Here is a 22,987-nt window from a genome sequence, read left to right as displayed (position 1 = left end):
TATTGAAGCCCCATTTTGCAGATGAGGGAACTAGAGGCACAGAGAATTAAGTGACTTGCCCAGGGTCACACAGCGGACACATGGCAGAGTTGGGAGCACTGGAGACAGTGGGAGCAGCGTGCAGTGATAGGATTTTTCCTAGGTTTGCAGGCAGTGTCATCTGTCAGCATTAACGAAAGCTGGTGAACTCAGTCTTGCAAGGCTACAAACGACTTGTACTTGTGGATTTAGTTGAGTTTAGTGAGGGATGTGATGAGAGATGGACACCAGGTAAAGCTCCAAAGAGAGAAGTCACCACAGTATATTCCTCCAGCAGGATATGTTTGCTGTAGGGTCGTTGAAAAGGCCTGCTTCAGATTTGGACCTGTGAATTAATCAATCAGTGCTGCTTATTGTGTGAGCCCCACAGCACTTATGTATATATCTGTAATTTTATTTATTTATATTGATGCCTTTTTACTTGCATTGATGTCTGCTTCCCCCTTCTAGATTATGAGCTCATTGTGGGTAGGGAGCAGCTGCTTAGAGAAGCAGCGTGGCTCAGTGGAAAGAGCACGGGCTTTGGAGTCTGTGATCATGGGTTCAAATCCTGGCTCTGCCAGTTGTCAGCTGTGTGACTTTGGCAAGTCACTTAACTTCTCTGTGCCTCAGTAAAATGGGGATTGTCTGTGAGCTCCCCATGGGACAACCTGATCACCTTGTAGCCTCCCCAGTTCATAGTAAGCACTTAATAAATGCCATCATTATTATTATTATTATTGGGATTGTCTCTCCTTATTGCTGTATTGTACTTTCCCAAGCGTTTAGTACAGTGCTGTGCGCACAGTAAGTGCTCAGTGAATATGATTGAATGAATGAGTGCAGCGCACTGTAGTGAATGCTTGGAAAAGCATGATTTGACGGAGTTGGTAGACATATTCCCTGTCCACGAGGAGTTTACAGTCTAGATGGTAAGGGCATTATGAACAGGGAATGTGTCTGCTAATTCTGTTGTGTGGTACTACAGTGCTGTGCACATTGTAAGCACTCAATAAATCCCATTGATTTTATTTAGAGGGAAGTGATTCACTTAATTTGTATATTTACATGAAGCCTTCCCCGATTAAGCCGCTTTTCCCCTGATTCTCTCCCCCTTCTGCATCACCTCCGTACTTGAAGCAGTTCTCTTTGGGCATCTGGTGTTCACCCCATCCTCAGCCCCACAGCGCTTATATATGGATTGGTAAATTATTTATTTATGTGAATGTCTCCCCCTCGAGTCTGTAAGCTCCTTGTGAAGAGGGAAACGTGTCTACCAGCTCTGTTCGGTACTCTCCTTCAGTGCTTACAGTAGCGTTCTGCACACAGTAAGCGCTCAATAAATACCACTGATTGATTACAACTATCCTTCCTGAGTTGAAGTGCTCTTAATTGTTTTAGGTACCCTGAATGTAGATTCCTAAGTGCATCGATCAGTGGTATTTATTGAGTGCTGACAGTTTGCAGAACACTATATTAAGCACTTTGAGAGGGTATGGTAGACACATTCCTTGCCCACCAGGACTTCACAGCCTAGAGGGGGAGGCAGATGTTAATATAAATAGATTATGGATCGGTACAAATGATTAACAAATTTGAGAGGGCAGGCGTTTTGCAAAGCACCTCTGCTGAGCTATTTTCCGTGTTTGGCAAACAGAAGATGGGATTGAGAAGACCCATCAGAGTTACTAGTGAGGAGCTGTGGAAAAAGGGAAATGGCACAGGCCACTGCCATCATAGGCTGGCTAGTAAACCAGAAAGATGACATGGGTTCTTGTCTAAATGCATGGAGATCACCTAGTCTTAGCCTTCCTTCATACCTCTTCAACCATGGAAGAAATCGGTATTCTGGATGTGTTTTTTTGTTTCCTCTCTGGAGGCAACTTGTGAATAAAGTGCCCACAAATAGCAAGGGTTGCATTTTGAAATTATAGCAGACACTTCCTATTCTGGATTGTTAAACTACATATCAAATCTGAATCAAAACTCCGAAAGCCTGTCTACTGCACAGAAACAGGACTTTTTGTGGCTGTGAATTCAGTGTTTTGGGGGACAGGTCTGATTTGGATGTTTTTCTTGTTTTAGGCAATGCAGCAGTTCTCCTCATCTGGGCCATTGAACATTCTTTTCCAGAGCATGCTAAACTCTATCTGGATTTTATTTTGGGAGTCCTGGTCTTGGAGCTGATTGGTTCTCTAATATGTGCAGGCATTTACACAGGTGAGAATTGCCAGTTATTTGCACAGGTGAGAATTGCAATCATTGATCTTCTAACTGTGACAGTGCTCTTTTAAGTGTTTTATTTCCCATTTAAGCCCCAACCCCATTCCCTAAGTAACAGGAAATCCTTTCATTGCACCTCCTGAACTTAAACTATTGTTTACTGCCTGTCCACCTCATTGTTGGGGCCCTAGTTTCAAACTAAAGGATAGGGAGAAAAAGCCTCTACTGTCCTACATAATTCTAAGCTTTAAACTTAGGCCGTACTTGTTGACCAAAGCTTATTGCAGCGCACCACTTTAGAGTTAGTAATTGTGAATCTTTGGGGCAAGTAAGCTTGTTTATTGTGAGGTTGGATAATTACCAATCATTTAGATCATCATCAATCGTATTTATTGAGCGCTTACTATGTGCAGAGCACTGTACTAAGCGCTTGGGAAGTACAAATTGGCAACATATAGAGACAGTCCCTACCCAACAGTGGGCTCACAGTCTAAAAGCTTAGATTTAAGCTTAAGATTTAGATCTTAAAGTGTGCTTGTTTTTAACCTGTAAAATGTGACTGCATATGCCACCTGTGGTGTGTTAGTCCTTGAAAATGGCGCATTTTTTTTTCTTCTTGAATGAATATTATTCAGAGTACCATTTACGCTCTATTGACAACTGTGACTTGCTTTTATCAGCGTGGCCTAGTGAAAGGAGGACAGGCCGAGGAGTCAGAGGACCTGGGTTCTAATCCCGGATCAGCCTTTTGTCTGCTATGCGACCCTGGGGAGTCACTTAACTTCTCAATGCCTCTGTTTGCTCATCTTTAAAACAGGCATTCAATACCCGTTCTTCTACTTAGAAGCCCTATGTGGGATAGGGACTGTGTCTGACCTGATTATCTTGTAGCTACCCCAGCACTTAGTACAGTGCTTGGTATTTTGTGTGTGCTTAAGTAATGCCTTTTTTATCATTATTATTAAGTAATCTTAGTTTATATTCTATACCAACCAATGTCCTTGTCAAGTTCATCAAACTCTAGTTTCCAACCAATCAACATCATCCCACAGTTCCTTTTTTGCTCAGCTAAATGTGGATGTAATTTGATCAGATGCAGCGCTAATCTAGAAGCAGCTTGGCATAGAGAACACAGAACACAATAATAATAATAATAATAATAATAATAATAATAATAATAATGGCATTTATTAAGCACTTACTATGTGCAAAGCACTGTTCTAAGCGCTGGGGAGGTTACAAGGTAATCAGGTTGTCCCACGTGGGGCTCACAGTCTTCATCCCCATTTTACAGATGAGGCAACTGAGGCACAGAGAAGTTAAGTGACTTGCCCAAAGTCACACAGCTGACAATTGGCAGAGCCGGGATTTGAACCCGTGACCTCTGACTCCAAAGCCCGGGCTCTTTTCCATTGAGCCACGCTGCTTCTCTAACACAAGCCTGGGAGTCAGAAGGTTATGGGTCCTAACGTGACTCCATCACTTGCCTGCAGTGTGACCTTGGGCAAGTCACTTAACTTCTCTGTGCCTCAGTTATCTCATCTGTAAAATGAGGATCGAGACTGTGAGCCCCATGTGGGACAGGGACCGTGTCCGACCTGATTTGCTTGTATCCACTCCAGCGCTTACTACAGTGCCTGCACATAGTAAGTGTTTAACAATTAACATAATTATTTAAGATGTACAGTGGCCTCCATGAGAAAGCAAAGGGGCAAAATATCGGGGTCAATCAACCAATTGTATTTATTGAGCATGTACTATGTGCCGAGCACTGTACTAAGCGCTTGGGAGAGTACATTATAACAGAATTAGTAGACATGTTCCCTGCCCACAAGGAGTTTACAGTCTAGAGGAGAAGACAGGCATTAACATCAATTATGGATATTCATTCATTCAGTCCTATTTATTGAGCGCTTACTGTGTGCAGAGCACTGTACTAAGGACTTGGGAAGTACAAGTTGGCAACATATGGAGATGGTCCCTACCCAACAATGGGCTCACAGTCTAGAAGGGGGAGACGGACAACAAAACAGCAGCGTGGCTCACTGGAAAGAGCACGGGCTTTGGAGTCAGAGTTCATGGGTTCAAATCCCGGCTTTGCCAGTTGTCAGCTGTGTGACTTTGGGCAAGTCACTTAACTTCTCTGTGCCTCAGTTACCTCATCTGTAAAATGGGGATGAAGACTGTGAGCCCCCCGTGGGACAACCTGATCGCCTTGTAATCTCCCCAGCGCTTAGAACAGTGCTTTGCAAATAGTAAGCGCTTAATAAATGCCATCATTATTATTATTATTAAAACAAACCATGTGGACAGGTGTCAAGTCATCAGAATAAATAGAAGTAAAGCTAGATGCACATCGTTAACAAAATAAATAGAATAGTAAATATGTACAAATAAATAGAGTAATAAATCTGTACAAACATATATACAAGTGCTGTGGGGAGGGGAAGGAGATAGGGTGTGGGGGGGAGAAGGGGGAGAGGACAGTTGGGTAGGGATCGTCTTTATATGTTGCCAACTTGTACTTCCCAAGCGCTTAGTACAGTGCTCTGCACACAGTAAGCGCTAAATCAATCAATCAATCGTATTTATTGAGCGCTTACTGTGTGCAGAGCACTGTACTAAGCGCTTGGGAAGTACAAGCTGGCTAAATAAATACGATTGAATGAATGAATGAGGGGGCAAATTACAGATATATCAAAGTAAATTACGGGTCCTATGGGGATGAGAGCCACCTCCATCATAGGCCAAGACAAACATGAAACTTAAGGAGCTCTGTAGGTTAAATTTTTCTTGAAGCTGAGGTGAATGGTGTCAGTAAAATATGTGTGTGTGTGTGTGTGTACACAAGTGTATATATAGTATGTTTTTTCTCATTCGTATTGAGTGCTTACTGTAGGCAAAGCACTCTACTAAGCACTTGGGAGACTACAATATGTCATAAACAGACATTCCCTGCTCAAACGAGCTTCTCGTTTTGCCTTTGGGAAATTGAACACTGTAAATATTACCCAAGCCCTCCTTGGGCTTTATGTTTATGAATTTTTGTTTAAGAATTTATGTTCTTGCAAGCCCGGTGAGTTTGTTTAGGAATGCTGGAGTTAGATTTTTGAAGAACCCCGTGTTCAGAAAAACTCATTCTGTGGTCTGCACCCACCTTGACTGCTGCCGCAGGCATACGCACCACCGTTTCTTCTGATCCTGCATCGGCACTTCCCTAGTCATGTGTGGTCAGAAGCGCATCCAAAACAGAGTGAAATCGAGAGTTCTGGGAGAACTAACCGGCTAGTTGAAAATAAGAAAGAACGGGTTAAAAAAAAGAAATCTTTCTGGGTAGTCTGAGTGGGCATGATTATAGTTGTGTGGCTCAGTGGAACCAAGCATGGGCTTGAGAGTCAGACGTCATGGATTCTAATCCCGGCTCCACCACTTGTCAGCTACGTTGACTTGGGGCAAGTCACTTAACTTCTCTGTGTCTCAGAGAAGTTCCTTCATCTGTAAAATGGGGATTAAAACTGTGAGCCCCATGTCGGACATCATCTTGTATCCCCCCAGCGCTTAGAACAGTGCTTTGAACAGTGCTTGGTACATAGTAAGCGCTTAACAAATGCCATCATCATCATCATTATTATTATTATTATAGATAGGTATTTCCCTGCAAAAAGATTGTCTCCAAAGGCTGGTCAGAAAGATGACCAGGATGCTCTGATCGGCAAGGCCCTTAGTTTCCATTATTTTTCTCTTCTCCTTGGCCACTTTTTTCACAGTCCCACCCCAAACCTAATAATACCCCATAATGTGCAGTTATTACAACCTCTATGCTCTGATGTTTGTTCCTGCTGGAATTAACTTTAAAAACACTGCATCTGTAGATTGTACAGCTGACAGTATTCCCATTTCTGGCCACGTAGGTATGTAAGCCTGCTAGGATACTGCACTGGGTAATCCTGAAGTAAGTGGGAAATAGAATTACAGTCTTGCTTTTTGCCACATGCTGTCTGCAAACTCAAAATACACCACTTTCATGAAAACGTCCATGTCGAAATCACATGTAGCAGCTTTATCTGTTTGAGTATGAACTTTACCCTCCACCCCCCTCTCCCCGCCTGCTGATTACTTAAGCTAATTTAATAGGCTCTTTTTTGGTTTCACCCAAGTATCCATTTTTCTCAAATTGGAAAAACCTTGGGTGGTCCGTCCGTTTGCCCGCAACATTGGCACTAACTGTCTTTTTGAAACTGCCTAATAGATGATGAAATTGCGAGCCCGTTTGCAGCTGCTACTAGTTTCTCTCCACCCTGCACTGCAATGAAGGATCCTCAAAAGGGAATAGGGGAGTGTTCCCTTTTTCATCTGTCGTCTTAATTTGAACTGGGCTACCAGCCAGTGGAAAGCATTAGTCTTTGTAACTGTTTGAAGTTAAGCTGTAGTCTCTAAAGCTTGTTGACTGTAATTAAAAAAGGGCATATGAATCCCAAGATTCTCACCTGCCCCAAGATGGGGAAACATGCTCTAATCCAAAACATTTCAATTAGGTTTAGGTTTGAGCCTCATGGCAAAAGGAGGGGAAAGAGAAGTTAAAAATCAGGCCTAATCGAACTCCAACAGTGTAGAGCTTCAGAAGCAAAAATTTGGTGCGGTGGAAAGAGCCCAGGTCTGGTATTAAGAGGACTTGGGTTCTAGTCCAGCTCTGCCACTTGCCTGCTCTGTAACATCAGGCAAGTCACTCAGCCTTTTCATGCCTCAGTTTCTTCATCCGAAAAATGGGGATAATCATCCCTGCCTTCCCCTACCTTGGGAAGGCAAAAATGTGCAAGCACTTTTGAAATAAGAGCTGTGTAAAATCAAGATGGTATTATCACATCTCAAAAATGAATTCTGAGGTAGGTAGAGAGTGAGCTTTTTTACAAGCAAGTCATTTTTGCCATTTGAATTTTCCCAAGTGCTCATTAAAGTGTGACACAGTGAGCACTCAGTAAATACCATTGCTACTACACACAGACACACTGGTAGAACATCTGACTTCAACAAAATGTTAGGCCCAGCCTGGGAAACCATTCTATTCCTCTCCCTTCTCCAAGCCACTTGATTGCTCCATTTGTTGTCTGACTCTTTCTAGCAAGAAGATATTGCTGTGTTTTAGAAATCTAATAAAAATTGGAATTTGTGTTTAAACTCTGCTGTCAGTCACTTGAAAGCATTCAGCAGAAACAAAAGGGATAAATGCTCCTAGATTAGGCTTCTGTCCAGTGAGGTATTTTTCCACCATGCCCCTCGTCTTCTCTCCTTCCCTTGTACTCGTGATTAAAAAAGAAAAACCCACAACCCCCCGCCCCCCCCAAAAAAAACCACCAACATAATTGTAAAACATTCTACCTGATGTTTTGTGTCTGACAGGTTGCTTGGAAGAACCATATCATGATTATCTTCTTACTCAGATTCCCAATTTTCCCTCTAGTAATCATTTCGTACTTTACAAACCCTTCTGGAATCTACTGATATTTTTGACTTACACAATTTCCTAGGGTAACACATTTCCCTTCTTATCCACTATGTGTTCTCTTTTTTTATTTTCTTATTGCCCTAGGGATTTAATAGATTTACCCTTTCTTGGTGTTTGGGGATTTAGTAAATGAATGAAATTACTCAGTGGGCATGTAAACTCCCAAATTCATTCATTCAATTGTATTTATTGAGCGCTTACTGTGTGCAGAGCACTGTACTAAGCACTTGGGAAGTACAAGTCGGCAACATATAGAGATGGTCCCTACCCAACAACGGGCTTACAGCCTAGAAGGGAGAGACAGACAACAAAGCAAAACATGTAGACAGGTGTCAAAACCGTCATAATAAATAGAATTATAGTTCACTCCCAGGCATAGTCTACTAAGAATCAGGGTGTTTATAATGGACAGTGAAGAACTGCCTTTTTAAAAGGTTGTCTACCCAGTCAATGCTACCATGCCAAAGCGCTTAGTACAGTGTTTTGCCCACAGTAAGTGCTCAATAAATACAATTTGAATTAATGAAGACTGCAGTATTATTTGCTGGAAATAATGCCTACTGACCCCAAAGAGCACTTGCCTTTACCATTCTAGGAAATGAGTAATGGTTCATTCATTCATTCAGTCGTATTTATTGAGCGCTTACTGTGTGCAGAGCACTGTACTAAGCACTTAGCACTGTACTAATGAGCAATGGTTCTTCAAGGAATATTTTGGTTAGCATATTTTGAGCCTTTTTCATACTACTAAACCAAATTAATTGAAGTTGATGTTATTCAGGCAAGTACCTTGGTTATAAAATACATGAAAACTGAAATTTTGTGATCAGTTTTTTATTATTTTGTTGGCCACACTGGAGAACCACTGGTCTGGTCCATCTAGTAAAAAAGGGAAAAAAAAATCACAACAGTAAAACATTTTGAGTTCCTCCATTAAGAATGGGGATAAAGGCATTCACCCTATCATCAGTGTGACCTACGGTGAATTTGTTAATGTAAATTGGGAGGGCCATTTGGCTTATTTCATCTTTAAGTAAAGATATACAGTGGGCTAACCTATTCATTTCAGCTAATGTTTTGTATTGGAGCATGACCAAACTTATTATTGTTTATACTAGTTTCCTCAACCCTGCCCGCCCCCCACCAAAAAATGGATAGTATTGACATTTTTAAAAGCTACAGAATTTTTTCTGGTAATACCAATGTGTAGAACAAGCATAGGCCACAAAGTAAATGAGAGGGTTTCACCTTAAATGGACACAAATCAGTTTCACTTGGTTCTGCCAGAACAATGTCTTTAATATGTGTTTTTTGACTAGAATGTTCTTTTGACACCAAAGGCCTCTCTGGGCTCGGTGAAACGTGTGTGCTTTCAGCATCAGACGGGTAAGTACTGCAGCGTACATTTTCCTTATTGTGAAACTTCACAAGACTGAAACCCTCATTTTTCAGAAGACCTGGCTATTTCCTTAGGAAGTGAACAGTTTTTCTGCCAGTCACTATCATGGAAGAAGAGAGCTGTCAAATTTTCCATTTGGTAACACTCAACTAATAACAATCTTGTCATTTTAGTTAAAATAAGAAGATTTAACAAAGCCAAACTGAGACCTGATATAATTGAAGAAGAGAAGCTGTATGCCTACCCTAATGATATTACCTCAGAGACTGGGTTCAGGTAATGTTTACTGAGAAATAAGGGTTGGGATTGGGGAGGGCATTCAAGTCATTTTTGTTCAAATGGCCTGAAGTCACTATTCTAATGCTTTATGTAAAGAAGCGTAACAGTATTCATTGGCTGTAGTATAACTTTCTTCCTCTTCTTCCCATTCCCCCAATGCCTGTTTATCAGAGAAGCAGTTTTTGGAGTGAAGTGCCCAGTCTTTTCACTGTTTTGAGTATAGTGATCCTAAGCTAGTTTGCTAAAGTATGATCCTGTGTTGTCCATTGTGCCACAAAAGGGGTAATTCTTGGTAACCCAATAAAACATGAACCTTGCAAGCCACATTTCAGTTAGAGTGTGATGGGTTTGATGAGGCATGTGTACAATTTGGGGTGGATTAAACTGAGCCAACATAAGGGTAGGTGATGTTTAATGATCCCAGGGAAGTGTTTATGTGTTTGGAAATTGCACCAGTTGGCATGCCTGATCCCCATAGTATGCTGTGGGGTATTTCTGATGGCTGCAGTAGCTCTTAGACTTCTTGATTAAATAACCTCAAAACTTTAAAATGAATATCCATAGTCTTTCTTATCTCTTTAACTCTTTATCTCTTTAACTTAACTCCCCCCCACTCCCCCCACAGACAAAGACCATGCCCTTGGTTTCATTCCGTATAAAAGACTGTGTCCAGAGATTCTTCCTTTTTTCCAACTGAAAAATCTCTCCTGCTTCAATTTAAAGCCATCACCTCTTGTTAAGTCCCCAGTGGATTGGAGACCAACTGGCCAACATCCTCCCCATTAAGAATTTTTCCCAATTCATGAAGACTGTTGTTAAGTTCCCCTTAACCTGCTTTTCTCGAGGCAAAACAGCCCCAGTTATTTTAATCTTCCTTTCCAGGACTGGTTCTCCGATTTAAACAAAGAGAAGTGAGGAGACTAATTGTCTACCTTTTTTAAAAAAGCCAATGACTCAAATTAGACACTCGTCTAATAAAGCGCAGCAGAAAAATTATTTTCTGCCTCTTGCACGAAATTTCACGGTACCGTGTTGGCTTCTTTTAGTGAAGAACATTATATCCATTGACTCATATTCAGCTTCTGGTCTATTGGGACCATTGAGTCGTAATGTAACTAAGCCAGTGCTGCCCGGGTTTTGGTTTTGCTACAAGGAATCTCGAAGACATGAAGAAAGTTTGCGCTGCGCCTGACTTTCCCAAGCCAGTGGGGTGCTGGAATTTACAGGCTCCTGCACCTGACTAAAACATCCCTGGGAATAGGAGATTTGTACTTCCCAAGCGCTTAGTACAGTGCTCTGCACACAGTAAGCGCTCAATAAATACGATTGAATGAATGAATGAATGAATGAGATATTTGAATAAGAATTGGAGAGCAGTGTGGCCTAGTGGAAAAAGCATGGGCCTGGAGATCAGAGGCCCTCACTTCTATTCCTGGCCCTGTCAACTGACTGCTGTGTGAGCTCGGGCAAATTACTTAACTTCTCTGAGCCTCAGAGGCCTCATCTGGAAAAATGGGGATTAACTACCTGTTCTCCCTCCTACTTAAATTGTGAGCCCCTTATGGAACAAGGACTGTGCCCGCCTGATTATGTTGGAACTACCTCAGTGCATGGCACATAGTAAGTGCTTAACGAATGCCACAATGTATTAGTATTATTAATGATTGTAAATAAGTATGACTTGGGAGAGTGCAGCGTGGCACAGTGGAAAGAGCACGGGCTTTGGAGTCAGAAGTCGTGGGCTCAAATCCCGGCTCTGCCGATTGTCAGCCGTGTGACTTTGGGCAAGTCACTTAACTTCCCTGTGCCTCAGGTACCTTATCTGTAAAATGGGAATTAAGACTGTGAGCCCCCTGTGGGACAACCTGATCGCCTTGTAACCTCCCCAGCGCTTAGAACAGTGCTTTGCACATAGTAAGCGCTTAATAAATGCCATTATTATTATTATTATTATGTGCAGTAAAATCCAATCTAATGACACCCAGGCTAACCTGGGCCCACCAAGTCACAATGGTTTGCCGCAAAACGTATTAGATGGGAAGCGGTGTGGCCTAATGGATGTAGCATGGGTCCGGGACTCAGAAGGACCTAGGTTCTAATCCCAGCCCCTCTGCTTGTCAGCTGTGTGACCCTGGGCAAGTGCCTTAACTGCTCTGTGCCTCAGCTTCCTCACCTGTAAAATGGGGATTAAGACTGTGAGCCCCACATGGGACAGGGACTGTGTCCATCTTGATTAGCTTGTATCTACCCCAGTGCGTAGTACAGTGCCTGGCACACAGGGAGAACTTAACAAATAGCATGTAAAAAACTGGGGGGGGGAGAGAGAGAGAGACTGTCTGCGGGGGACTTTACGATGAGGAGAGTTTCAAGGTAGTAAGAGGTGGAAGGCAGTGTCAAGGCCCATCAGTGCTACAGCAGGGCATTTTCAAAACAAGGTTTTGCAGAGAGGAGAGGGGAGAGGAACCCACTGGTCCTTTGCCATGAAGGTAGAATCCCGCCCTGCGAGTTGTTGCTCTGCCAGCTAACCGTGCTGTGAGCGTCTGATCCGAGAAGCCCCCTTCCTCTCGCCCCACCTCTCCCTTTCTTAGAGGGACGGCCTGGAAAAAGACCGATGGAGAAGTTCTGGCAAGTAGTGATATAAAATCGGATCTCTGAACTTTGGACATTTGATATTTTCCCTAGGCTCAGCCCCATAGCACTTAAAACAATAATGATGTTAAGCGCTTGCTATGTGCCAAGCACTGGGCACTTATGTACACATCTCATAATTATATAAGTTGTTTATTTAGAATAATGCCTGTGTCCCCCTCTAGACAGTAAGCTCCTTGTGCGCAGGGAACATGTCTACCAACTCTGCTGTACTCTCCCAAGAACTTAGTACAATGCTGTGCACACAGTAAGCACTCAGTAAATATCATTGATGATGATGATGAAATCTCAGGAAGCAGACCATATAAATCCATGATTCATTCATTGAATCATTCATTCCGTCGTATCTATTGAGCGCTTACTGTGTGCAGAGCACTGTACTAAGCGCTTGATAAGTACAAATTGGCAACATATCGAGAGGGTCCCTACCCAACAACAAGCTTACATCTAGAAGGGGGAGACAGACAACAAAACAATTGAAGTTCACTAATTTTAGCAAAGATTTTTGTAACAGAGACTGTTCGACATCACTGCTTCACTGTGGCCAGAACACATTGCTTTCATACTTTTTTAATTAAAAGGAAGGATTTAGTAATCTGATTCTTAAACATTCTCTTATAGATATAAAACAAAGGCAGTAAATTCAAGCGGAGTTGGCTGGCATTCTTTCCCATCACACTTTATAAAATGCTTCTTAAAAGGAGCAGTCCATCTTACGTTTTTAACCATAATTGTATGATTAAAAACTTTATTTCCTACTCAGCTCTCTATGATTCTCCCCATATTGGCTTACTTGCCAAGTCAGCTGTCTGCTAATTTCAACCACATTTGCTTTTCTAGTCCTTAAATATGACTTGGCTAAGCACTGCATGTAGCATTGTTTCAGTATAACATTCACATTTACTCGATGCAGTTCTCGAGAAATATATTTCCATTAGTTTTGAGTACTTGTTTAGTCTTTTTAGAAAGAATACAGAGATTAAATTTTTTTTTTCCCGTTTAGACCCATGGGTTCCCTGAACCAGTTAGTGAGCTTGTTTTCAAACTTCAAGGTTTCAGACTTCCTTTTACATAAAGTATTTACGTTAACTAAACCTAAGTCATGATTCCTGAGGATAGCTGACACTTAGATTGTGAGCCCCCGAGGGACAGGAACCTTGTTTAATTCCCACCTGTTTACTGTCTCCTAACACTAAGTACAATGTGCTGTCCACAGTGAGTGCTTAATAAATATTATTAGTACTACTACATGGAATGGAGAAATTGCTTCGTGGATTACGTTTAGCATTATTTAAGTAGGTTAGCTCAGAGGACCTCAAATTCTCTTGGAGAAAACCTCTGGGTGATTAGCCAGATAAGGCAGGAGGCTGAAAGAGTACTGTTGTATCTGGAAATACAACAATATCTTGTCCCCTAGACCTGATAGGCTTTGTGCAAACACCTTACATTAGAGTGTAAGGGTTATTTCAGTTCCGATGCCACAACAGAGTAACCTGCTCATATTTTGGTCATTTACAGGACCAGTTCGAGTTTAGAAGAAATCATTGAAAAGCAAGGGGATATGATTGAATATCTGAAGAGGCACAATGCACTATTAAGTAAACGACTACTGACTTTCACATCTCCAGATTCAGTGACTCGGGCAGTTAGAGTGTGAAGGTATCTAAAGACAGCTTTATGTTCAAGAGGAATCTAAGCAGGCAATGCAGATGACCTTGGAAAAACAATCACAGTTGATTGCTGCTTTTATAGAATTTCTTTACATATGTAATCTGTATGGGAAGCTGAATTTTGTTTACATTTTTTCTGGTCTTGGTTTCTTTTCAAAAATTACTGTTAAGCTTTTTAAATTTTGTTTTGGTTTTTGAGCTGTGAAATATTTATTCTACAGAAAAGGATTGTTTACATTCTTTTGAATTGGTTTCATGACTTTTCTTACATTTAAAGGTCTGTACTTACAAGCTCCCCCAACTCTTCTGGAGACTCCTCAAAAAGCTGGTTGGCATGAGGCAGTTTACAACGCCAGGTTGTTCCAGGTAGTTTTTAAAGAAGTGTGAATCAAGCAAATAAGCTAGTGAGATTGAGTCCCTGCAGTTTTCTTGTGAGGAGTTTAAAAATTCCCTGGGCTGACAAGTGATCCTGGCCCAACTTCCAGGACAGCAAGCCGCTCTGCAGTATGTCACACTTGCAGGAAACTTGTTTAGGGAACCATGCTCACACCCACCTGTAATCTTTCTGAGTCTACAGCTTATTTCCCCCAGTGTGTAGCAAGAAACCCCTGCAAATACTGGCTCAAGCTACGAACAACCTGTCTTCGAACATTCACAATGCCTGTGGCTCCAGAAGCACCTCTGTTGGGACTCCTGTCTTGCTTCATGAAAGTCAGTCCCATCGGCTTGGTGTTGGAAGATGATCAGTCAGTTGGTGGTCTTGCATGTTTCCCCACTCCTTTGGAAAGAAATCAATCCCATGGTTCTTCAAATAACCAATTCTTAATGGAGCTTTAGAGGTGAGGCTAAGAGCCAAGCTGACCATCTATTTTACCCAATTACTATAAATCTCACGATTGCAGTAAGGCAAAAGATCTGTAATTATCATAATGGAACTGCCTTCTCTTCCCTCCCACCCCACTTCCAAGAAATTGTTTGCCCACGGTGACTTTAAACCTACCTATTTTAATTTGGTGCCTTTAAAAAAAATTGTGGAGGAGAAAATCACAAGTGCAAAAATGTTTCTCAGTTTAGTGTTCCATTCCCACCTCTTTTTTTTTTTTTCTTTAGTTCAAAACTTAAGAGTGAACCGTTCAGGACCAGAAGTTAATATGACACTTGGGGAACCTTGCAGTATTATGCCATTGCCAGTCATCTGCTCTCCCCATTTCTACTTCTAAACAATGGGAGGGCTGGTGGGTACTGCCTTCTTTCAGTGCTGGGATCACTGTTAGAATTCTTAGAGACACTGGGTTAAAACCACTAATGAATTTGGAGGGTGGGTATCTATGTGTATGGTGAGTGAAGGGGAATTTTAAAGAATTCACAGTGCCTAACTTCTGGCTGTATGTGTGTGGTGTGTGTTTGTGTGGAAGTGCTCATGCATGCACATGAGCATGAGTGTACCTTTTATTATTAGTGACTGCAACTAGATTCTCAGCTTTGGTTTTTTTCTCCACTGGCCTCTTCAAGCCATACATCCTCAATGATGAACAAAGATTCACTTTCATTCAAGGAGAAACTATTCATTCTACCTTCTCTTTCCTGGTCTTCTAATGAAGCAAATCCTTTCTTACATACTTCTATTGGTTGTCTTCTATTTATTTTGTAACTGTGGTATCCATTTTTAATCACCTGAAAAAATTACATATGTATTTGGACCTAAAGAACCAGCCATACTGTAGAAAAAGTACTTTGAGGGATAGATGAACATTTTCTACATATATATGATATTTTGTGTATATATGAGCCTGTACATAAGATGAATGAACATAACTGTTTGAATAATAAATGCACTTGGAGTGATGCTGAACGTTCTCATTTTGATTATATGTTGAGGATTAGATGCTAGTAGAAAATGTCAATAAACTGGAAAGTCATCCTTCTAGAACACTTTAATGTTCACCCAAGGATTTTTTGTTAACTATCACCTGGGCCTTCTATCTTTCAAATCCAACAAAATTAATGGATTGTTGAAGACTCCTAGACAGAGATGGATGTCTGACTCAGATCTGCAAGCTGATCTATGTGCTATGGTGGGCAAGTTATGATGAGTGCTCTACTAGGGCAGCAAATATTTGACTTTTCTAAAAGATGCATAGGCGAGCATTGGCAAACTGAATTCACTGTGGGATGGAGCAAGGAAGAGAAAGCCCTTTCACTATGCTTGCCTGACCTAAAGCCACAACCCTGCAGAGAGACAATGGGGTTCATAGAGAGCAGCCAGGTGGGGAAGTTCAGAAAGGCTGGCAAACTTGACATCAAGAAGGGGGACGGAAAAAAATCTCAAGGGTTACTAACGGTTGGTTGAAGCAAGGAGAGAAAATTGAGATATTTGGTTCCCCGCAAATCCTTTATAGAGGATCAGATCACTCAGTGATATTTGAGTGCTTATTGTGTGTTCTGATAGCAACAATTGTTTTACTTGAGTCTTCAGTCAGAAGCATAGTAATGAATAATGAAATTCAAAGCCCGACTGAGAGCTCACCTCCTCCAGGAGTCCTTCCCAGACTGAGCCCCCTTTTCCTCTCCTCCTCCCCATCCCCCACACTCCCCACAGCACTTGTATATATTTGTACATATTTATTACTCTGTTTTACTTGTACATATTTACTATATTTTGTTAATGATATGCCTATAGCTATAATTCTATTTATTCTTATGGTTTTGACACCTGTCTACATGTTTTGTTTTCTTGTCTTTCTCCTCCTAGACTGTGAGCCTGTTGTTGGGTAGGTACCGTCTCTATATGTTGCCGACTTGTACTTCCCGAGCGCTAAGTACAGTGCTCTGCACACAGTAAGCGTTCGAGAAATACGATTGAGTGAATGAATGAAAGTGCTTACTATGTGCTAAGGACTGTACTAAGCACTGGGATAGATACCGAGCAATCAGATGCAACACAGGTCACATACTTAGACTGAGCCCCAAATGAGACAGGGATTTTGTCCAACATAATTATCTTGTCTATTCTCAGTGCCTGACACATAGTGCTTAACAAATACTGTTGTTATGATGATTACTCAGCCATTTTCATCTCATCCAATGGTGCCATGGCCCTAAATTCACACAGATTGTTTTGGAAAAAGCCTCCTCTTTTATTCTAGTGGCAGGCAACCTTTGGCTAGCAGGCTGGATGGGGAGAGAGAGGCAAGGTAGTGCAGGCTGGGACTATTTTGATCAGCATCAGGGCGTCTGTTTGGCCAGCAGGCCTAAGCAAAATGAGCAGAATTGCCACTGGCAATTCAGAGCCTAGAATGGAGCCGCGCACATATGGCCAGAGTCAAGGGCAAGGGAAGGTTTCAATCGCACTGAAGGACCAACATATTGAAGCAGATTATTTCAGCTAGGCTGTCCGACGCTTCCAAGATTAATCTGGAATCTTGAATTTTGCTTGTTCAACTTCATTAAAAGTATATGGCTCCTTTTTCATAGCAATGTGCAGTTATGCTAGGGGCAACCTAGTGAAAGGAGATTATGTATGGGGTGATGGTCAGCTTTACCATATCTTCACTGAGGGCAGAACAAAAGGAGATGCCACAGGAAGATAATGTCAAAACTTCCTTACAGGGAGAATTGTTAAGGATGAGAAACCTGTTTCTGAGAGACACTGTGGATTCTCTTTCTGGAGACGTTAATCGTATTTATTGAGCGCTTACTGTGTGCAGAGCACTGTACTAAGCGCTTGGGAAGTACAAGTTGGCAACATATAGAGACGGTCCCTACCCAACAGTGGGCTCACAGTCTAGAAGGGGGAGACAGACAACAAAACAAAACATTAACAAAATAAAATAAATAGAATAGATATGTACAAGTAAAATAAATAGAGTAATAAATACGTACAAACATATATACATATATACAGGTGCTGTGGGGAAGGGAAGGAGGTAAGGCGGGGGGGATGGGAGGAGGGGGAGAGGAAAAAGCCTTTCTTCTCTCTGCCCACGAGGATATGAGATACTTTGGTTAATAATTATGCTACTTTAAGTGCTTACTGTGTGCCATTTAAGCACTTCTTATTCATCCTACCTTCAGCCCCATAAGCACTCATGTATATAGCCATCATTTATTTTAATGTCTGTTTCCCCTGCAGACTAAGCTCCTTATGGGCAGGGAATGTGTCTACCAACTCTGTTGAACTGCCCTCTCCCAAGCACTTAGTACAATGCTCTTTAATAATAATAATAATGGTATTTGTTAAGCTCTTACTATGTGCCAAGCACTGTTCTAAGCACAGGGGGTGATACAAGGTAATTAGGTTGTCCCCCGTGGGGCTCACAGTCTTAATCCCCATTTTAAAGATGAGGTAACTGAGGCCCAGAGAAGTTAAGTGACTTGCCCAAGGTCACACACACAAGCGCTCAATAAATACCACTGATTTATTGTATTGATTGTATTGTTTACAAATTGGCAAATTCTGCCTGCCCCCGCTGTTAGAGGGTAAGCTCTTTGTGGGCAGGGAACATACCTTGTGTTTCTGTTGTTCTACACAAACAGTGCAATGCATTGCACTCAGTGAGCCTCTCGATATATTTCATAAGGCATTTTTGTGAGTTAAACCTGAGTTAAAATTGGGTTCCCTTTTGGGAAGGGAGATGAAGAACCATTCAAGAACCTGAATGGCCACTTTTTTCTGTTAACGTTTTGTAGATATTTATTTCAAAAATTTCTCTATGAAAAGGAAGGGAAACTGAAATTATTTTTACTCTGGTAACATGAGTTTATAAAAGTTGACATAGAAATGTTTTGCAGTATGATATTAATGTTTTTCACACTATGTGGTTTGAAAAATATGAATTATTCCAAGTACATAATTTGCTAAAATGAAACAGGTTTGCCTAGGATTAATATTGGGCACAAAACCCCAGAGCCTAAATGGGAAAGATCAAGCAGAGGGTTTATACCTTTTTAAAAAGTCAAATCCCAAATTAACAAGTGTATTTTATAATCATACTGACATTGTAATAAACACACACATTTAATTGAACAATTCCTCCCTTCGCCCCTCTTGCTGATCTATGTAATGCCCTTACATTTTAAAGTTGGATTTGTGTTTTCATCACTTTTAACTTATTCCTGCTTTCTGTCTGATCTCGTCCATAAGTGACCAAGTCTGAATTGCTTATTTTGTAAGAGTTTAGCCCAATGTTCAGCACATTGTATGTACTCAATAAATACATTTATCAATCACTTGAAGAGCTTTCATCTGCTCTCTCTTTCCTGCTAGTTCTCCATAACGTTACACCGAGCAATCCTATTACCTGGGATTATATTTCTGTTGAACCGTGTTTTATGGAAAAGTTGTTCTAACTGCTTTCCCTACTCTTTGACTGTGGGCTCTGGACAGTACAGGGACTATGTCTGATCCAATTACCTTTTATATCTATTCCAGCCCTTAGCACATAGTAACTGCTTAATAAATACCATGATTATATGCACAATACACTCAGTCATTTCTGCTGATATCAAACTGCATCCTAGAAAGATGTGCAGTGATGATGCAGTGGAAAGGATAAAGGTACGGGAAATCCAAGACCTCTGGTTCTAGGCCCAGCTGTATCCCCGGCTGCCGTAACACCATGAGTAACTTGCTTAACCTCAGTGGACCTCAGTTACCTCATCTGTAAAATGGAGACAATAGTTCTTGCCTTTCCCTGCCTCACAGAGAGGTTGTGAGGACAAAAGTGAGATCAGAAATGTGAGAGCACTTTGGGAAATAAAAAATTTATATTCATTCAAAATTTAAACATTCTCTAATTGTAAAACATGCATTATGAGAGAACTTATATTAGGAAAGAAAAAAAGCAAGTAGCAGCATTCACCCTAATAACATGATAGCAGCATCTCTTTCCTCCCTCTTTCTCCTGCCAGCCCCATTGCATTAAATTTAGATGCAACTCTGGGACTTACAACAGGATAAATTTGTGGCTAAAAGGGGTCTTCAGTCAAGGACGATATAGCAGTTTATTTTGTGGTTAGTTAGATTTGTCTTTGCTCGCAAAAATGCCTGTTTCATTAGAAAGCAAGGTCTCAAAATTGCCTTTTCACATTCCATAAAACTGGGGCTGGGGGGAACAACCTCATTAGCAACTCTTTCCTAATTTAAAAGGAAACGTGCAAACACTATCCTTGGGCCTTTTTTGTCATAACCACTTAATTTTTTTTTTTTACCTAAGATAGACTATGAGCCAGAACAGACTGACATTTCCAACCAACTGGAGTGATTTCAAAAGCTTCAGAATGCACCGGCCAAGACTGCAGGGGCGTGGGCATTTTTCAGATGAGTTTTTGCAATTAAGTTTTCAATGCTGTCTTTCAGTAGGTTTCTGCACCTTCTCCATACACTGTGGAGAGAGACTAGAAGGGAAACACTCTTCAGAATAGAAGGATTCACGGTAGTCATGAACTAGGGAAAAGTATTTGCCAGTCACAAACAATCACTGGGCTACGATGGGACAGTCCTCAATAGTGCCGGAGCCCAGAATTTTTAAAAAAACCCAAAAACAACCAAATGTAAATGAGGTCACAAAAAACCTACCGGCTTTAAAACAGTCCCATCTAACTGCTGAGCAAAAATATGCCCTTATTTTTCTTCAAATATCAAAAGTCAAAAAAAATCCTGACTTGCTCAGTTGAATACTGGAATACCTATAAACATTTTTACCTTGCTGCTTACAAAACACTTAAACCTGTTAATGGGTCACACCCAAAAATGAACATCTGGACAGTATTTTCTTTAGTCAGTGACTCATGGTTTATCCTCCTTCAAAGTTTGAAATAGATACACTTTCCAGATTTATTCAGAAAGATTGCTGGAAGGCATGTAGTACACTTAGGTTTAAGGTAGCACCTTACCCAGCACTCTAAAGATGAAGCTTTGGAGTGCTAAGATATGGGGAGAATCTAAAGGAACATCTTTAAACAGAATGACTGCAATTGTAAACAGCTATATTAGTAAGAAGGATTACTGTTTGCTACTTTCAAATACGCTGCTCAGCAAGAAAGTCACAAAAGAAAATGAAGCAATACGAACCTAGAAGCTAGGTTTCTTCAAACTTCAAAGCCCTTTTGAACTGTCTTTCAGATGTGTCTTTCCAGGCTACGGAGTATTTCCCATCCTCTTTTTTTCCACGTGTTGTGTAAGTAATGAAGGTAGTCAATAAATTACAAATAGGAAAATCATAAATGTGCTGTACTTTGATAAAGAGAGATGATCGGGGGCAAAAGAAGTGGGGGAAAATGGGAGGATGGATTTGAAAGGTTTGGAGCCATTCAGTATTTTTAAACTTTGCAAATATTATGCCATTCTACAGATGTGTTTCCTTTAAGGATCTCAGAGTCACTTTATGAATTGATTCATCCCAAACATCCCCAGTGAGGTAGATTTTGACATTTCTGTCCTTCTGTTGCAGCGAAAGCAGAAAGAGGTCACGGCTTGTCACAGGAGTAAGGGTTGGAGCCATGAAAACACCCTTTATCCCAAATGTCAGCTCCCAATTCCCGGCCCAGTTACAGGACTGCCCTCGTTAGCCTCCCCCACGAAAACAGGATGGAAAAAAGAAAGTGAACTGAAAACCACTAAGGTCGTTCAGTTCCTCATTCCCAATCTGTTACCGGTCTGATTATTAGAGGAGTTGAATGCACTCCAGGGTAAAAAAAAGGGCGAAGTTTTTCTGTGAAAGTCTCAGTGAAAGTATAGATGTGAGATCTATCGTTCAAATTGTAAAAGGACACCTCGCCCAACTCGTAGTCCAGAAAAATTCCAATCCGTCTAGGCTTGACTCTTAAGAGAAGCGGTGTCGGGTTGGAAGTGAGGGCTGCATATACGTCTTTATTCCACAGCCGTAACCTCCAGTAGCCACCCTGGGGTGACGGTGTGATCTTTCCTTTCCTGATCACGGAGTCTCTGCAAACCCCCAAGGTCCACTGGGTTTTGTCACCCACTTCCACTTCCCAGTAATGCCTGCCCGACGCAAATCCCTCGGAACCCAGGACGAACGGATAATAGGTGAATCTCTCGGGATTGTCGGGGAGATCCTGTTTTGTGTCCCCAAATCTGACGCTCTTCCGGTCCTCGGAGAGGATCAGGTTGGGATGTGCCGTTTCGGGATCCAGAGTTACATCCACTTTAAATTTTCTGATCATTTTCTTGAGAGCAAAATGTTGTAAAGGAAAACTGCACATGTCTTTCTTCAACTCAATAGAGACCGCTGCTGGGATTTTGATATTTTCACACCTGCTCAGGGTACTTTTTATCCCCTTCAGCAATTCCACCGCCGACTGCTGAGACCTCTCCTCGATCTCACTTATCAGTTTATTCAGTGAGGAGCTGTGGTCGGAAAGCTTGGTGACGTTCTCGCTCAGTTTCTGCAGAATCTCCTTTTCTTCATCTTCCAGTCTCCTGAGAACGGCTTGCTGTTCCTCGTTGAGAAACTGGTGAAGTTTCTCGAACTCGGAGGCTAATTTCTGCCTCCGGCTCTCCACCTTCTCCCTGAGCGCTCCCGGCTTTCTCTGCTCGCTGGAGATGAACTTGCGCACGTCCTCCACCTGCCTTCTCAGGGGGCCGAGGTAACCCCTGAGCCTCTTCTTGTGAGACGGGGCCGCCTTGTCGACGGGCCGCACGTTGTGATCCCGGTGGTCGCAGGAGATGCGGCAGGCCAAGCACACGACCTCCTGATCCTTCTCGCAGAAGAGGCTCAGGGCCTGGTGGTGCTTCTCACACACCGTCTCTTCCCGCCTCTTCCTCTTGCTCTTCTTGGCCTTGAGCTGCTTGGCGATCTCCGCCACGTTGCCCAGCTGGCGGTTGGTCCTGAAGTTCCTCAGCTGGAAGCGGCGCCTGCAGACCGGGCAGGGGAAGTGGGCCTCCTGGTCCTCCCAGCAGCGGGCGATGCACGCCCGGCAGAAGTTATGCCCGCAGTCGATGGTCACCGGGTCGTTCAGGTAGTCCAGGCAGATGGAGCAGCTGGCTTCCACCTGCAGGCTTTCAAGGGCACTGGCAGTGGCCATGGCACAAGGAGTCCCTGCTGGGCAGTGGGTGGCTGCTGGACCTTGCTGCCTTGCCTCCTTCTCAGGTCTTGGATGCCTGGATCTTGCTGCCTTGCCTCCTTCTCAGGTCTTGGATGCGGTGGCAGGGGGCTTGGGTGCTGCTTGTGAAAGTGGTGCTGATGCCACTGAAGTTGCTGCTGCTGCTGGAGATGCAGCCGCCGT

The 22,987-nt window shown here is 42.1% G+C and overlaps 2 protein-coding genes across 2 annotated transcripts in view; one reads left to right on the top strand and one right to left on the bottom strand.

Annotated features, from left to right (window-relative positions):
- Window positions 1-14,377, top strand: part of TMEM192 (transmembrane protein 192) — a 24,958-nt gene extending 10,581 nt beyond the window's left edge. The window contains exons 4-6 of the mRNA XM_038755145.1: window positions 2,104-2,238; window positions 9,317-9,419; window positions 13,590-14,377. Of these exons, the coding sequence (XP_038611073.1) occupies window positions 2,104-2,238; window positions 9,317-9,419; window positions 13,590-13,728 (377 nt within the window). The 3' untranslated portion in view covers window positions 13,729-14,377. The remainder of the gene's footprint in view (window positions 1-2,103; window positions 2,239-9,316; window positions 9,420-13,589) is intronic.
- On the bottom strand, window positions 8,569-22,987 carry LOC119935702 (E3 ubiquitin-protein ligase TRIM39-like). Its single transcript, XM_038755144.1, has 2 exons — window positions 20,814-22,987; window positions 8,569-8,623 (listed from the first exon to the last, which is right to left on the bottom strand). The coding sequence occupies exon 1, from the start codon at window positions 22,784-22,786 to the stop codon at window positions 21,377-21,379; it is 1,410 nt and encodes a 469-aa protein (XP_038611072.1). The 5' UTR covers window positions 22,787-22,987; the 3' UTR covers window positions 8,569-8,623; window positions 20,814-21,376.

The sequence above is a fragment of the Tachyglossus aculeatus genome, chromosome 12 (genome assembly GCF_015852505.1).
Source record: "Tachyglossus aculeatus isolate mTacAcu1 chromosome 12, mTacAcu1.pri, whole genome shotgun sequence".
Lineage (NCBI taxonomy): Eukaryota > Metazoa > Chordata > Mammalia > Monotremata > Tachyglossidae > Tachyglossus > Tachyglossus aculeatus.
This window is presented reverse-complemented; position numbering and strand designations above follow the sequence as displayed.

Bases quoted from the DNA above. Each gene is read 5' to 3' on its own strand.
- LOC119935702 (XM_038755144.1), bottom strand. From the start codon at position 22,786: ATGGCCACTGCCAGTGCCCTTGAAAGCCTGCAGGTGGAAGCCAGCTGC.